General features: G+C 37.9%; 1 protein-coding gene across 1 annotated transcript; it reads right to left on the bottom strand.

Annotated features, from left to right (window-relative positions):
• Positions 1-6,659: 6,659 nt before the first annotated feature.
• On the bottom strand, positions 6,660-7,429 carry LOC122639521 (nuclear transcription factor Y subunit B-10-like). Its single transcript, XM_043832387.1, has 4 exons — positions 7,306-7,429; positions 7,114-7,119; positions 6,901-6,975; positions 6,660-6,795 (listed from the first exon to the last, which is right to left on the bottom strand). Exons 1-4 carry the CDS (start codon positions 7,369-7,371, stop codon positions 6,673-6,675), a joined length of 270 nt encoding a protein of 89 aa, XP_043688322.1. The 5' UTR covers positions 7,372-7,429; the 3' UTR covers positions 6,660-6,672.
• Between the last annotated feature and the right edge of the window lie 8,790 nt (positions 7,430-16,219).

Here is a 16,219-nt window from a genome sequence, read left to right on the forward strand (position 1 = left end):
ACTACTGTATTGGAATCTTATCATCTCTCTCATTCACTCACTCACTCACTCACTCACTCACTCATCAACTCGATCAGACTCAACTCAAGAAGATGTAATGGTTGCTGGCTTCTTGGTCTGTGACTCTCTAATAGTGTATGTATTATACATATATACTCGATCTGAAGCTCTCTCAATCATATCTATCGATCTCCAACATAACTTAATGTCAAAAACCCAGAAAACTTAATTGCATCAAAGTATCAGTTCTAGTACTACAACATTAATATCTCACACATGAAAGGATATTTATATAGAAAAACCAGGTATATATAGGAGAATCCATATAAGGTTACACCCTTCATGCATGAAAGATCTCCAAGGTTCAAGTTGATGAACAAATCCAATAAGGTCAAATTGGGATTTTTCATTTTCAATTGAGTTGCAAGCAAGTAGCAGCAATGCAACAGCCATGTAGTATCATCAATTCATCGTTACAAAGGAAAAAGAATAAAAAGAGAAGTATCTCTGTAGAAGAATTAGTAGCAGCCAGCAACATCATCATTAGTCACTATAAATAAATAAAAAGTAGAGAAGAAGACTATCAAAAGAACCCAAATCAAATTCAAAACTTATCCATTCAACAGTTCAAATGAAACTCAAATCTTGACAGTACTGAAAGCTTACCTGTACAGATAGACGGTCAAAAAATAAGCCAACTTATGCAATGGCCTCAATTATCAGCTGTTCAAATGAATGGGTGAGCAAAATCAATATATATAGTACTTCAAATAAAAATTAAAATAAAAAACCAACAAAATTTTATAATTTTATAACTTACATAAGTGAGTTGAACTTTCCGAACTACCTCTACCCCGAAGTATTTGGGATAGATCCGCTACAACACGTTTCAAATCAACAATTTCTTCCTTCATCATTGCAAATTCTCTTTGTCTTTCTTATTTCTCCCGTTTTTCCTCAATATTTCTTTATGTAAGGCCAAGAGTACTCGGCTTTAAGCCTAGGCCTACACCGCGCACTCGGCCTGGAAGATCAACGCCAAATGCTTCCACGAAAAGATCATTTTGGACAACACTCATCTCTCTCATTTCTGGGGGCAATTCTTCCAATTTCTCGTCAAACTTATCCTACAAACCAATGTATAACAGGTTAACAACGGACATTCCAATAGATACCCAAGAATATGCATAAAATTTATAAACATTATTAATCTTGACAAATACTTACTATGATATCTGTTGTCACCTGATTTATGTAACTGCCATCTCTCCTTTGGTGGGTTTTCTTAAATACCTACACTCTAGTAGGATCTGCACCATCAGGGTGTTCAACTCACTGAACAAGAAGATATGATGGTTAGATCAAATATAATCACATCCATTTATGATATTACCAAATGTTCATGAGATGTGCATAAGAAAATTACCATCTCGTGTGCTACTTGTGCGAAACCCTTCCGGCCAGTTGTATGAGACACTTGTTGGTTCTCTCTCCTATTTTTGTTAGCTATAGATTTTGCCTATCATATATCAAACCCATCATTAAAATATGTGTCATGCTTAATTAAGTAAAATAAAATTAGGTCAATTCATTGTTTAAAAAATATATATATTACCTGTCAGTCCTCAGATGTCCACTTCCCTATGAGGTACGCCCATTGATCAGCTGGAATGTCTACGGGATTAGTAGGGCGGGGAGCATTATAAAAATTAGGATATTTTCTCTCTGTCTCTTTTTTCAGAGCTGCCTTGAAATCCCGCCATGAGTGGCTCATTCTCATGAAAATAACACGTTGGGCATCTTTCGAAACATTAAATTTTTCCTATTAAACAAATTCAATTAGTACAAGTCTAAACCCAAATAAAAAATCAATACTTACCTATGAAATTAGGTTAATCTTATAGTGAAAATAAGATGGGATATCACCATACCTCAATTTTCTTCCACACATCTTCTTTATGATGATTCAGAACCTTTCTCCAGTCAAGATAGTTTAATGGTAGTAGGGTTGGGATCCTAGCAAGTAGTCCAGAGTATGTGGATGCCTCAGCTGCATTAGTGCCAACTACAATGTCATGCTTGTCTAATTCCAAATCTTTCTTAGTAGAGCTAGTCCTTTCATTGATAGAAAGGCCTCTTGTGCGCCCTCTCTTACGACCTACAATTAAAAAATGTGACGGTTTTAGTGACTAATGTGCTGTCCAATTAATGCAATCAGCCTAATTATTAAGTATTCAAAACTAGAAACCGAATGTTGTACTTGTAGATGACGATGACAATGATGCATTAGGGTCCCCAGAACTCTGTTGCTCAGCCATCACCTAAACATGCATTGGAACAAAATCACAATTATAGTAAGTATATGTGCTTGTCAAGTGCAAACTTAAAACAAATAAAGAGAAGTTAAGCACAATAAGCACCTTGCCATATGATGGTACCGTAACTTTCATAATAACCTATAAAAAGAGAAGGCCTAAAATCAATCATAAATTGACTATCAACACAAGAAATCAAATCAGAAGCAGCTTTGGAAACTATCGAAATGTAGAATAACAGAACAACTCAGGCCTAAAACCTATGATAATTATAGCAATTAGAAAAAGGAAAATAAGACTCCATAAAAGACACCATTCTGGCATCACTATTTCATGCTTCTATATGCATGAACACTATTTTTTTTTTTTTTACATATATGCCCATCAAATGTGTTGGTTGTACAAGAGGATAGACGAAATTTGGCTGAGAAACAAGCTGAATTTGAATTGATGAAATTTGAATTGTAGATACAACCAAAACTGATGTCTGGAGCTTTGTTCATCTCTTGTTTTATCTTTGCCTCTCTCTATCTCTTTCTCTCTCTCAAGTCTCAACACAACCTTTCAAGGAGCTTTTCTATAAGAATGAGAGCCTCCAACAGAGTCCTCTATTCATTGTAACCGAATCTTATGGAGGGAAATTTGCTGTTACTAATGGACTGCCAGATGTAAAAGCCATTGAAGCTGGAGAATTGAAGTTTAAACTTGGAGGTAATTCAAACTGAATCTTTTCTTAATATCAGAAAAGTTTAAACCCTTTAGGTCTCACCATCACCAAACTTTGTAATTCAACTAGGACTGTTTTGATCTAATTTTGTGTGTTTTTGGATATTGTCTTTAGGTCTCACCATTACACCTTGTAAGCTGCCATTACAATCCTAATTAGTCCATTTCAATTCCCTTTATTGTATGCATATATGGGTGTTCTCCTCATACTTTCTATCTTCAGTTACTTGTAATGGATTACAGTGCAAAATTAAATTGTCCATTAACTCAAACTTTCCTTAAGCCCTAGCCAACAACCATCATACCAAAACCTAACCCCCTAGTTTTACTGCAAACTGTACTTTTTACTTTAGTTTTAATCCTTTTCCCACCCAAACAATTACTTTTCCTTCTCCTAAATTTGCCCATCTAATTGCTATTCTGGTTATTTTAGGATTGTTTTTACTCTCAATGGATTAAAAAGCTGATTCTTTGTAGGACCATAGTTCTATATGCGATGTGGGATGTCCAGTGGTTGTCAAGCATCAAATTGGTATGAAAACTTTAGTGCGTGACTTTCCTACATCACTCCTCCCCCTCATGTATTTCTAAAACTAATTAAAATTTTAGTTTTGCATATAATTCAAAACATCAATGAAGCAAATACAAGGAGAAAGAACGGTAACGAAGAATAAGTAAACATAGAATAGAAGAGGAGGAATAATGAAGAAGGATAAGGGAAAGGAGGATGAAACACCTGTAGATGTCCAGTGGTTGTCAAGCATCAAATTGGTATGAAAACTTTAGTGCGTGACTTTCCTACATCACTCCTCCCCCTCATGTATTTCTAAAACTAATTAAAATTTTAGTTTTGCATATAATTCAAAACATCAATGAAGCAAATACAAGGAGAAAGAACAGTAACGAAGAATAAGTAAACATAGAATAGAAGAGGAGGAATAATGAAGAAGGATAAGGGAAAGGAGGATGAAACACCTGTAATGATGTAACGTGAGAAGAAAGGGGAAGAGAAGCAATCAGCTAACATGAATAGCATGATAGTAGCTCTCAGCAGCACATTAAGCCATAAAACTTTATTCAAATTCCAATCAATTTTATGTCTCCATAACTGGTTACATATATAAGGAAAATAAAGAAAAGAAATCCTAAATGGTTTCTAAAACTGGAAGCAAAATTTATTCAAACACTATCTCTATGATTCTATCAACATTAATAAAATAATAAATGAAATTACAAAATTACCCAAAGAAATAAATTCCTATATCCTACATTTAACTGCATCAATGTCCCTCCTCCACAGATTTATTTACCATTATACCAAGATTATGTCTTCTTCTTGTTCAAGAACTTGGAACTTCCAACTAATTATGCAATTGCCACTACCTTTAAATTCGGAACTGTTTAGTGCTTGGGTGGGCCAATAGCGACACATAATCAGGATTTTGGAACTCAGGGTTCCATTAAAACCCCTTAAGAAACCAACCCTTGACCTTTCTAATACTTTCTATCAAAGGGAACCCTTTTAGCCCATTTTGAACATACTTCCAGCCCTAAAGAAAACTTAAGTAACCTACTAATCAGATCCACAGGTAAGGAACCTGGTCTCAAAGAACCTGCATGCCAAATTCCTTGGTTTTTACTCTTTAGCCTCCAATCCTTTGGCTATGTTTAGCTTCCCAGCAAGTGAAATTTAAGGAATACGAAGGCTCCATCTGTTGGGAAAAGTGAAGTGAAATAAAGAAAATCCTCAATTCTCCTTGTCATGTTTGGTTGTCTACCAAGCATATTGCCAAGGGAAGGGTCTCTCTCTCTCCCTCTCTCTCTCTCATCTACAAATACGATTAAGGCAATGAAAGGAACGATGGCGAGTAGCACTGGCGTTGGTCGACAAAATTTTTGAACCATCGAAGTTTTGCACACCTTAAAATATAGGTGGGTGACAAGGAAAATCTTAGTCCCTAAATAAATCCCTGTCCCTAGACACAAGCAACCCAACATAGCCTTTGGGTCTCCAACAAACATCAGGAATTCTTCTAGGTCCTGTAATAACATATTATCAATAACAAGAGATCACCTCATAGCAAGGTGTGGGTGTCGATTCGGAAAATCCCCAAAAAATATACATGATTCTAGGACTAGGGGTATACAGAACTTTTAAAAAAAATTATACTTATTATTAGTTATCTTAATATTATAAAATGTTATCAAACATATCAACTTTAAATGTAAAAAACAAAACTACGCCCCAAATAAAATATTACATTATCGACTCTTATTTCAAAACCATGGTTTGTAAAGAGGTATAATATGTTACCAAACGGTGGCTTATTGTTAAGGTCAACAGATTGGCCATGGATTCAGGGTCTAAAATGAATCCATATATAAACTATGATCATATATGGTTTTATGATCTAGTATAAACACATGTTCATACATATATAAACTAGATAAGCAAATCCATAGATAAACACAGAATGAATCGAAGCAGAAACAGAGAGAGCGAGAGAGAAAGGAGAGTTTAAGATTAAAAAAAAAAAATTTAAAACAATAGAACTCAACTACAAAAACCCTAAACAAAAGAATATTGGACAAAAAACTTGAAATACTAACAACAGATCAAACACAAGAACTAATACTTTATGAGAAATCAAAACACGTAAGAAAAAAGCAGAGGAGAAGGGTTGAATGCGATCGAACCTTGTGGGACTTGCGAGAATTGGTATGGCTGATGAGAATCTCCAAAATCTTTTACTAATAGAATGCCTCCAATCTATTACGTACCTGGTGAAACACCAGGCTACTGTCGAATTCACCAGCTCAACTAGCAATAGTTGCCGATTCACCATTTCTCTGTCGTTTGAAAGAGATTTCAGAGAGGTTTGACGGTTGAGAGAGGAAAAAGATTTGAGAGAACTGATCGACTCACCGCTGCTCTGGAGTTTGAAAATACTTTTGAGAGAACTTTGAGAGAGAGATGGAAAGAGTGGGGGAAACGAAAAGGTTTTTGAGAGAGAGATGGAAATTAAGCGCGGGGAAGTGAAAACGAATTGGGGTTTTTTTTTTTTGGAAACCTATTATTTTATACGGCGTTTATTTATAAACGTCGTTGTATTGTGACATACAATGGCATTTTATTGAAAACGCCGTAATAAAAATATTAAATCATTATTAAATAGTAAGCTACAGTGGCGCTTGTTAGGGAAACGCCGCGAAAACTAATTTGTTTAACGGCGATTGTGTACAAACGTCGTTATATATTCATATATGACGACGTTTATACCTAAACGCCGTTATACCTTTATATATCACGGCATTTTTAACAAAATGTCGGTATATCTTCATATGTGACGACATTTGTAGAAAATGCCGCAATAGCTCAACCCAAAGTGTCGTCGTTGCACCAATTTCTTGTAGTGAGTATGATCAGATAAGTTTGGATTAACTAAAGCTTATCATCTTAATATATATTGATTTTCCTACTGTACATTCTACTACCATCATAAGATTCACTTGGACCAAGAACCTAGAAGGCTGGAATGTATACTAGATACTAGCTAGAGACGCTTCAGGAGAGACAACTTACTCCGGTTAAAAGAGAAAAATGTGTTACATTAGAAATTAATATAACTTTTTAATGTCTGGCTTGATCGGAATGTCTATGTTGATCTAAATGCTGAAATAGAAACAGAGGTAAAATTATTACTTGAGAATTCATATAGCTCACTCCCTGTGTGAAGGATTCCTGATGAGCAATCTGTGAAATTTATTTACCAGGCAATAAATACACCACTGTAAGCATTTATACGTAAGCTGGACGACGAAGGATTAGAAACACAAACTTAAGTGGAGAATCCATTACTTGTGCATTTGGACCAGGTTGAACTCCAACAACATCCCTTTTATCACCACTCTTTGTAGATCCCTTGGTATCACCCTATCAGAACCATAAATAGACAACAAGATGAGTAAACCATTCCAAACAATGAAAAAAAAAAATACAATGAACAGATGTCGGAGGACAGCAGAAAAACGAAAAAGAGCAGAGCTACAACATAAAGGGGAGAAAAAATACCTCCATCTACCGCAACACGTCCATCCACAAAAATCAACCAAGGAAAAAAGAAAACATCAACGAGTTAAACTTTCCAAACTAGTCAAAGAGCACAAGATTGGAGATCGATGAAAAGAATAAGCAAACACAAGTGAACATAAAAAAGAAAATTCAACTAAACAAAAACCCCATAGAAGAAAGTTCACAAATTACCTCTCTGTTCCTATTCAGATACACCTTAAGGGGATCAATATAATCTTCGAAACCCAACGTCGCCATCGCCCAGAGCAGATCATCACCATTAATCGTCTTTCTTTTTTCTCGCTGACATTTATCGCTTGCCCTAAACCACCGACGGGAGAGAAAAATAGAAAGAGATCAAAGAGGAATAAGAACAGTAAGAGCTTACTACGTACCTCAGAGTAGGAGATGTTCCTCGAGCGGGAGGCCGAGAGCAACACCACCGTCGGCCTACAAGATGGTGGAGCTCCTGGCATGGTAGCCGGAGCAACACCAACCCTAGAATCGTCCCTTGATCCTCAATCGGCTGTTTTAGCCCCAAATGGTCCACAACGGCTGCAGCGGGAGCGAGGTTGAAAGAGATTTGAGAGAAATCCGACAGAAAATGTGAAGATTAGAGAGGGACAGAGGGACGGTGATCAGTGCACAGGAAGTGAATAGTTTGGGTTGTCTGCTGAACCACAAATAGTCCAGAGCTTGCAGCGGAAGCAAGAGTGAAAGAGACTGTGAGAGATTGAGAGAGATTTGAAGGAGAATGAGAGAGATTGGGAGAGAAACGTGAGGAATTGGGATTTGAGGGAGAACCATCGTGATAGATTGAGAGAGAAACGTGAGGGATTGGGATTTGAGAATTTAGAGAGGGTATCTTAGCGTGCAGCAAGAGGCGGGAAATGAAGAGAGCTTGGAGTTTTTGTGCGAAAAAAAGACATTATATTCAGCGGCGATTATTAATAAACGTCGTGATATTGTACCCCATATAACGGCATTTTTTACTAAACGCCCGAAAATACATATGTAGGGGATAAATATAGTATGATACTACGACATTTACAAATAAACGTTGCTGTATTGTTACATACCCCGGCAATTCAGAACAAACGCCCCCAAAGATTTATGATACTACGGCGTTTATTTGTATTGTTACATACCCCGGCAATTCAAACGCCCCCAACGATTTATGATACTACGGCGTTTATAAATAAATGCCGTTGTATTGTTACATACCCCGGCAGTTCAAACCAAACGCCTCCAAAGATGTATGTGTAGCGGCGATTACATATAAACGCCATGATTTCTACGTATTATACTTTATATACCGACGTTTGTTAGTAAACGCCGTCGAATATTCCTATATGACTGCGTTTATCGATAAATGCCGCTAATGTCCGTCTAAAAATGCCGCGACAGACCCTTTTTCTTGTAGTGAACTGATAAACTTTATTGATTTTCTACTGTTAACGATAAAAAATAAAAATCATGTAAGAATTAAACTAAGCAATCAACATGGCGAGAACCATTGAACAAGAAAACACAACAATTAATCAAATATATGATAATGAGAAGATGCTCTTGCTCTCAAACCGGCCTTCTTAGTTGATCTTGTATTTTCTCTTTTCTATGACGGCTAAGGTTAGCTACTAATGGGCATTGCTACAAATTTATAGACTAAGAGCAGAGACTACTTGTAATAGAGCACAACTAATGTCTCTCCCATAATAAGGCCAATTGTTAATAGACTCACATATCATTAACTTATATTTTACGGCATTAACTGAAAAGTTCACTTCCTATATTGGGCTCGATCCAACCAAATCCACCAATCAATACATTTCCACTAATCCAAGCCTATACAATGACTGTTTTAGCCCATTATCAAACATGATTTATCACCAACTTAAAAAAATAAAAGGTGTAAGAAATGGGCCAATCTTGATTCGAATCAGGTGAGTCAGCTGATCCGATTCCCCCAACCCTGTTTGAGACAAGACTTCAAGTTCATCCCAAAAACACCTCCAGAAAGACAAATTTTGTTATACGCATAATTGTAATAACGACTTCATTATTATTTTGATGTCCGCATTTACAATTGACAACATAGGATTGAACTGTAAGTGTCGTGGATAACAATGCAGGCATACGGAGGAGGGGGATTTGGTTAATCAGTTTCAATCGGATGGAGGTTTTTTGGAAGATAATCGAGTGAATGCCGGTTTGGGCACTGATATAGTGGAGAAATGCTCCGTTTGTTTAGGTGGGGTGGGAAAATGCTGATGTGGCACTTCAAAATCCCACCCTAATCTTGTTTGGTTAATTTGGAATGGTGAACTTACAAAAGCTCAATAGACATTATTAATTGTTTTGTCTGCTGATATGGTAGCTCAAAATTTCATCCCTTTTGGTTAATGTTCATAGAAAAAGTAACTTCACCTCAACATTTTTACTCCAACAAAATCCCACCAACATGTGGGTCCCATCTTCCTGACAATCCCATCCCACCTTCTCCTCTAAAACAAACAGGGCCTAAAAGAGAAAACACCAAAAGCCATTAAGGCTATCCCACCAAAGAAGAGATCCTAGTTGAAGGGACTAAAAACAAGCAACAACAAAGTGGGGAGGGACCAAACAGCAAATCAAAGAGGATACAACAAAATTGGGGAAGAGGGGAGAGGAGGAAACAAGGACTCAAGGAGCAAAGATAATACAACAAAATTATGGGGGTGAGGGGGGAGAGAGAAATAAGACGAAGATCCCATGAATAGGCAAAGATGTCTACTTCTATTAGCTATCTGGGCAAGCTACGCTGTTAATTAAGGAACATTTTATTTCTAATTTCATGTCCAAGATCTGATTAAGGGGCAATTGCTATCACTACCCTACACTGTTAATTAGCTATCTGGGCAAGCTACACTTCTTTTCTGAAACTACCCTGCTTTTAAACTTTTACATCTCCTTCTACCCACATGTTTTTAAATACCCAGATTGTCCTTCCTTTTCACCTAGTAACCTGCTAATCTATTTAATCTACCAGTCATCTTCTACAAAGCACCCACCCGCTTTTACTCTCTCCAGTTTTTTACTCCATTCGGTTATTTTTTTTTTTTGTTTATTCTTCAATCTTTCTATTTAATTAATTTTTTATTCAAAATTTCATCTTCATCGTTCTTCTTCGAACAGATCATGGTTCTAAGTATCGGTATCGTATCACCCGTAATGGGTGATACATACCGGCTTTGCTAGTCACCGATACCGATACCGATACCGTATCAGTAGCATGGTACGAACAAGGGGTAAAATGGTCAGATAACTCATTCCTTAAGGAGATTCAGTGGTAATTTTGCTCGATACAGCCGAACCAGGCTGATACTGTATCGATTTTGCAGGTTACCAATACCTGTTCTGATACCGTGCACTAAAACCATGAAAGAGATCGACTCTCTTTTTACAAATGGCAAAAAAACTAAACGCTAATCAGAATATTACTACATATTACATAAAGATCCATAATACAACCAATGCTACGATCGTTAACCATGCGAACAGCATAGCACTGGACGAAACTGTTGTGACAAGTAGCCGTTGGGGAAATCTCTACAAATGGTGCAATGGGCAAGAAATTCAGTTTACAAACTCTGAGGCTAGAAGGATTTGTCTTTGGAACAGCTTCCTCAGCATACCAGGTTCAGTCCAAATGAATTACCCCCCCCCCCCCCCCGCGGCAACCTTATGAGAATATAACAATGAATGATATGATACTTACGACGTATTGTGTGGTAGTTTGAAGGAGCTGTGCATGAAGGGAATAAGGGAATCAGCATATGGGACACTTTCACACAACGACCATGTTTGATCCAAGTGAAGAGAACAAGTTCGTCCAATGTCCCTCAAACGTCGAAAATATCATCTATCACGTAGACAAGTGAGATGATTTTCGTCAACTCGATTCTAATTAAGCTTTGAGAACTTTGGATCTGGAAGGACCACCATGGCCCACATGTACCATTTTAGTGGTTGGTTTCTAGCGAACTTTAGCTCCTGTGATAGTCCCAATTCTCTCCACCATCTAATCATATGCCAAAAACTATGAAATTACTATTACGGCCTTTTTTTTTTTTTTTTCATTGAATAGAAATATATTAAAGAAGGCAAAAACAAAAAAGTTGGTGATGATACAACAAAAACAAGAATAGATCATCTCCACATACAAGCGCAGGTGAACATACATCTCAGAGCCAATCATATTTTAGATTTTATTTCTATAAAAACCCTTCCTCCCCTTGTAAATGGCAAAAATAGGATAGGTGGTTGAGTCTTACATATATGTTCACCCATTGGTACGTATAGAGAAACCGAACTCACAAAAACTAGGGGAGGTGAGAGAAAAAGGGGAGGACCCATGAAGTGGCAAGATGCATATATATTCCTCTGAGTGTCAAGGCAAATAACACAATTGTGAAGAATTTTATTTTTAATCAAGAAAGAAATTGGGTCCTAGATCTGTTTAATGGTATGAGAGGAGGATGTCCATCTTCTTTTATATTTTTTCTATCAGATATAGTAAATCACTGCACTGAAAACCAACTTTCCAAGAGTGTCACAAGAAGTTTTACTATTAAAATTATCAGATTCCACCTCCAACATTGTCAAAGTTAAGGATAACTATAGGCTTAGGCCAAAATTTTCTAAGAATATATACCATCATTCTAAAAAGATTAAAGAATAAATGATCCACGTACAATTTCAACCAGTATTTTAACTTACTTAAAAGTCTGAAGAATTTCATTTCTAAAATCCATCTTCCAAAGTCGTTGTAAGGGACCCATCCATCCGTATGTGCCATGGAAACTTTGGAGATAGCGTTTGCTTTGGAATCTAGCCAAGCTCAAGTGATAGGGACTCTCAAAGGTATCCTTTACGGCTCTAGCTAAATGCGGTTGTAGGTTCATCAGGGAAGCATTAAGGTGCATGCGAGCATAGTCATTTGCTTCATCGAGAATCTCTTCTTCCTTGAATCCAAGGTGCGAAGCTTCATATAAGCTCATCATTCCTCTTATGTCTTTTCTTAGTTCTACTTTGAATTGTGTCCCTTCTTATCCTTGAAACTGCTAAACACATCTGTTCCATGCACCACCAAATGGTTAATTAGAAAGAGAGAAAATATGATAGGAAAAAAAGGAGATAAAATAATTTTACGGACGAAACTTGACATCTTTGGTTTATTTGAATAAGCTCACACCCTACTTGTTAGAGCATTGTTTAGGACAATACCGCCTTGTTCAGGATGAGCTTCTTGTGGGTTCTCAAATCAAATCAAGGTTCAGATTGGTTTATCCATAATTGTGTTTTTGTATTTCTTTTGTTTCCCTTTCTGATGGTGATGCCAAAGGTGGGGAATTTTTTTTTTCTGGGGTGTTTGTCTTTCTCGAAGCTCCTTGTATGCTTTGATTTTTTATTCCTCTTAATATACATGAATTTTTAGCAAAAAAAAAAAAAAAGGGCAATACCCACCTATAGGAATGCAATAACCAGCTTGCCTTAACAATCGGAAGTGGAGTGCAATGTCATGCAAATTGTGATCGACAAAAGGGAAAGTGCCCGAACTAAGGCTACTTCCATAAAGCTTGACAAAAGGGAAAGTGCCCGAACTAAGGCTACTTCCATAAAGCTTGGCTAGGATTGCTTTGATTTCCTGTTCAAAGTGATAATCAATGCCTAGGCGTTGCAGTGTGTCAATCATGATCATACGCTCTAATGGATCTTGGAGTTCATTCAAAGTCCACTTAGCTTCCATACACTTCTCTACGTGCTTAATCCGAAGTCCATCCTACAAGAGATATATAAGTGAGTCAATACCAAAGGAAGTATTAGTTCAAATGAAAAGGGAGTGATGATTTGCAGTACTTGCCATATAGTCTTGGGAGGGTTGAGGGATTGGATGGCGGCTTCATTGTAATTGTAGGCAACAGACGTGTGAGGAGGAGCAGTAGTGATTGTGGAAGGGGATGAAATGTTAGCAGAGAAAGCCACATGAATGAACTCCACAATGAATTCCCACGTGAACTTCAAAGGATAACCCAAGAGGATGCGATAGGTCTCCCTGTAATAAGAACTTAAAGTGGGGGGGTTTGAGCTTGTGAGAATTGGGTGCTCTTAGCCTTTATGGCAAGGGTTGGGGTAAGGCGGGAATGTCCCCCCCAATGTAGTTTCTTTCTATTCCTGAATTTTAATAAAAGTCTAGGGGCTGCCCCGGGTCCTAGAGAATATTCGGGTTAAAAAAAAGGGGGAGAGAGATGAGTCTCCAGGAGTAAGGGAGGGGCTTAATTTATAATGTAGTATTGTAGTAGTATTATCACATCTGTCTAAGGCTGTCAAAACCTAAACTGAACCGGTAAAATTGGCTCGGCCCAACCCGATCGAGCCTGATCCAAACCGTATCGATCCCTTAACGATTCGGCTTCGGGTTTTGGGTTTGAACACAATTCTTTTTCTACTCAGTTCCGGCTAAACCGACGGGCCACCGATTGTCCTACCCGATAGGACCGAACTCAAACCGAACACTAAAACCAACCCCCAAACCCTAAAAACTCTACTTAATTCCTATCTAAAACCAGCCTATACCCAGGTTTCAAATCGAATCAAACCAAATTAAAACCGATATCACAAACCGAACTGAACCCGAGTCCAATCCGAATCGAAACCGAAAAGTCTTTATTGGTTTGGTTTTGATTTCCCTTAAACTCATCGAAATCGCAAAAACCCGAACCAAACCGAATCGGCCTATTGACACCCTTACATCTTCCCATGAAAAATTAGTTTCTCATGGGCAGATTATTCTCAGGTCAATCGTCAAATCTCCTCAAGTTTGTCTAAGGGGAAGAAAAATTTTCGTAGGTAAGGTTGTAGAATTGCAGAATTGATAAGGATAACCTACCCTAAAGTAAGCAAGGAAAGAGAGAGCTAAAAAATGCTATGTAAAACACGATTACAACGTGTAGCATGCATGCGTGAACAGGATATAAGGATTTTCCCATAATCTAAATCAGACAGCTCGGGTTGATCGACGTGTATAGGATCTGAGAATGGATCCCAAACGTACAGTAAAGATCAAAGCCGTAATGGATCTGTGCACTGGACGACATGTACGTTGCTAACAAACGAACTAATCTCGACTTTTCAGTTCTCTGACTATTGGGGAGACTATGGCTATCCGTTATCCCTGTGGCTCGGTAGTGCGGCAGTACTAGTGTGGATGTCCGACACGTAGCAGTTCGGATATCCAACAGTCTGAGCTCACCATAGTCAATGAGCTTGAACCGTTGTAAGTCTGAACTGCCCATGTCACAACATCCATAGTAGCACTGCGGTATTGCCGAGCTATAGGAAATTAGAGAGGATAATTTTCCCTACGTCACATCATTTCTTATTTTTTTGTGATGGATCACACCATTTCTAGGTCATCCCTATTGTTTCCATTCCTTTATTATCATTCGGGTCTCCTAGAGTCCTAGGTCACACCTTTTTGATTGCTTGAACAGATTTGAAAGAATCCAACAACAAAGAACTTATTTCACTCCACGACAACTCCTCCAATACGCTCCTCCGCCCCCCTCCCTTTTCAGTTCCCGTCTCCTCTATTGTTGATGATACATACGGCAGTTTTCTGTTTTGTCCTTCCAGGAAACAATTTGGCTACAATCCATGTTCCTACAGCCCCCAACCCTAGGCGCGAACTTGAAATAATGAATAATCCCTTTCGTTAGAGTGTCATTTTATTCATACCCTAGAAATCAGGGAAGGCGTGCACTACCGATAATTTGGAAAATAGTATGATCCAATTTCACTTCTTGGCTTCAACATTTATGTTTTTTCAATAACTCGATTAGGGGTGTAAAAATTGGAATTGAACCGAGTAAATCAATTCGAACTGAAATGACTTGGACCAATCGAATCGATGTATTAATGAACATGTTTTAAATTGGGGTATTACAATCTTGAAAACAAACCGAAAATCAAAAGAATCCGATACCAAAACCGAAATAAGCTAAAAAACCGCACCAAAACCAAAACCAAATCGATCTACCCCTATAAGAAACAGATAACAACCTGAAACCATTAAAAACTTTGATTTTTTCATAGTTTTGTATAAATATGTAAATAAAACCGAGTCCATTTAATTAACTTGGGAATCTTCCTACAAGAGATAAACTTTCATTATTTTCTACAACTTTACTTACTAAAAGAGAAAAATAAGAATGACAAAACCCTGGCCGTATGGCTGGCTGCTGCCCCCCTTCTCCTTTCTCCTTCTCTCTTCCTCTCTTTCTTCTTCTTCTTCTTCCTCCCTCCCCCTTTCTCCACTTTTTCTTCTTATGTTTGGTACTATCTGCGCTGGTTGAAGCCTTTCGAACTGTAGTCACTGGTTGCTCGTTCTGTAGGATCACCACCTGGCAGGTCATCTCTTCTGCTAGGCCTGTCGTTCCCTTGGTTGCCGACCCTTCTTGGTTGACACCCCATCGAATCCCAGGCTCAATTTGGCAGCACCTACTCAGTAGCCGCTTCACTAGGCAAGCTTCTCCATCAACTGCTCGTTCGGTTCGGCTTCTCCTTCGTTCATCAGCACCTCTACCATTGTTGTCTGCATCACCGGTGCTTGCAACCTACCACCGCTTGGTCGCCTGCCTGGTTCCCTGACTTCATCTTGGCGGCTAGGAAGTTATAGTTTTGAGATTTGATATCTAGGGTTTTGGGGGACCCTACCTGGAATTGTCTTTGTTGCCCTTCTTCTTTCATATGGGCTTCATTGCTATTGTTTTAAGCCCATGTGGGCTTGTGTTGCATTGGACATGCCCATGTGGGCTTTTGTCTCCTTGTTTCGTGATGACCTTATGGGCTTGTGTTGTGGTCCTTAATGGACTTTTATTTTCCTTTGGGGCTTTAATACATTTTATAATCACCAAAAAAAAAAAAAAATGACAAAAAACGAAGATCATGTTAGAATTAAACTACATAATCAACATGACTAGCAGCATTGAACATCAAAATACGACAATAAAAAATTTGATAATGAACCCATACTTGGATCCATATCATTTGAAGGAGACGATTCTCT

This window comes from Telopea speciosissima, chromosome 9, assembly GCF_018873765.1.
Source record: "Telopea speciosissima isolate NSW1024214 ecotype Mountain lineage chromosome 9, Tspe_v1, whole genome shotgun sequence".
NCBI classification, from domain to species: domain Eukaryota; kingdom Viridiplantae; phylum Streptophyta; class Magnoliopsida; order Proteales; family Proteaceae; genus Telopea; species Telopea speciosissima.

Coding starts and splice junctions, on each gene's coding strand:
- LOC122639521 (XM_043832387.1), bottom strand. CDS start 7,371: ATGGCGACGTTGGGTTTCGAAGATTATATTGATCCCCTTAAGGTGTAT. Junction 6,796..6,900: donor AACCTGGTCCAAATGCACAA/GTAATGGATTCT, acceptor TAAATTTCACAG/ATTGCTCATCAGGAATCCTT.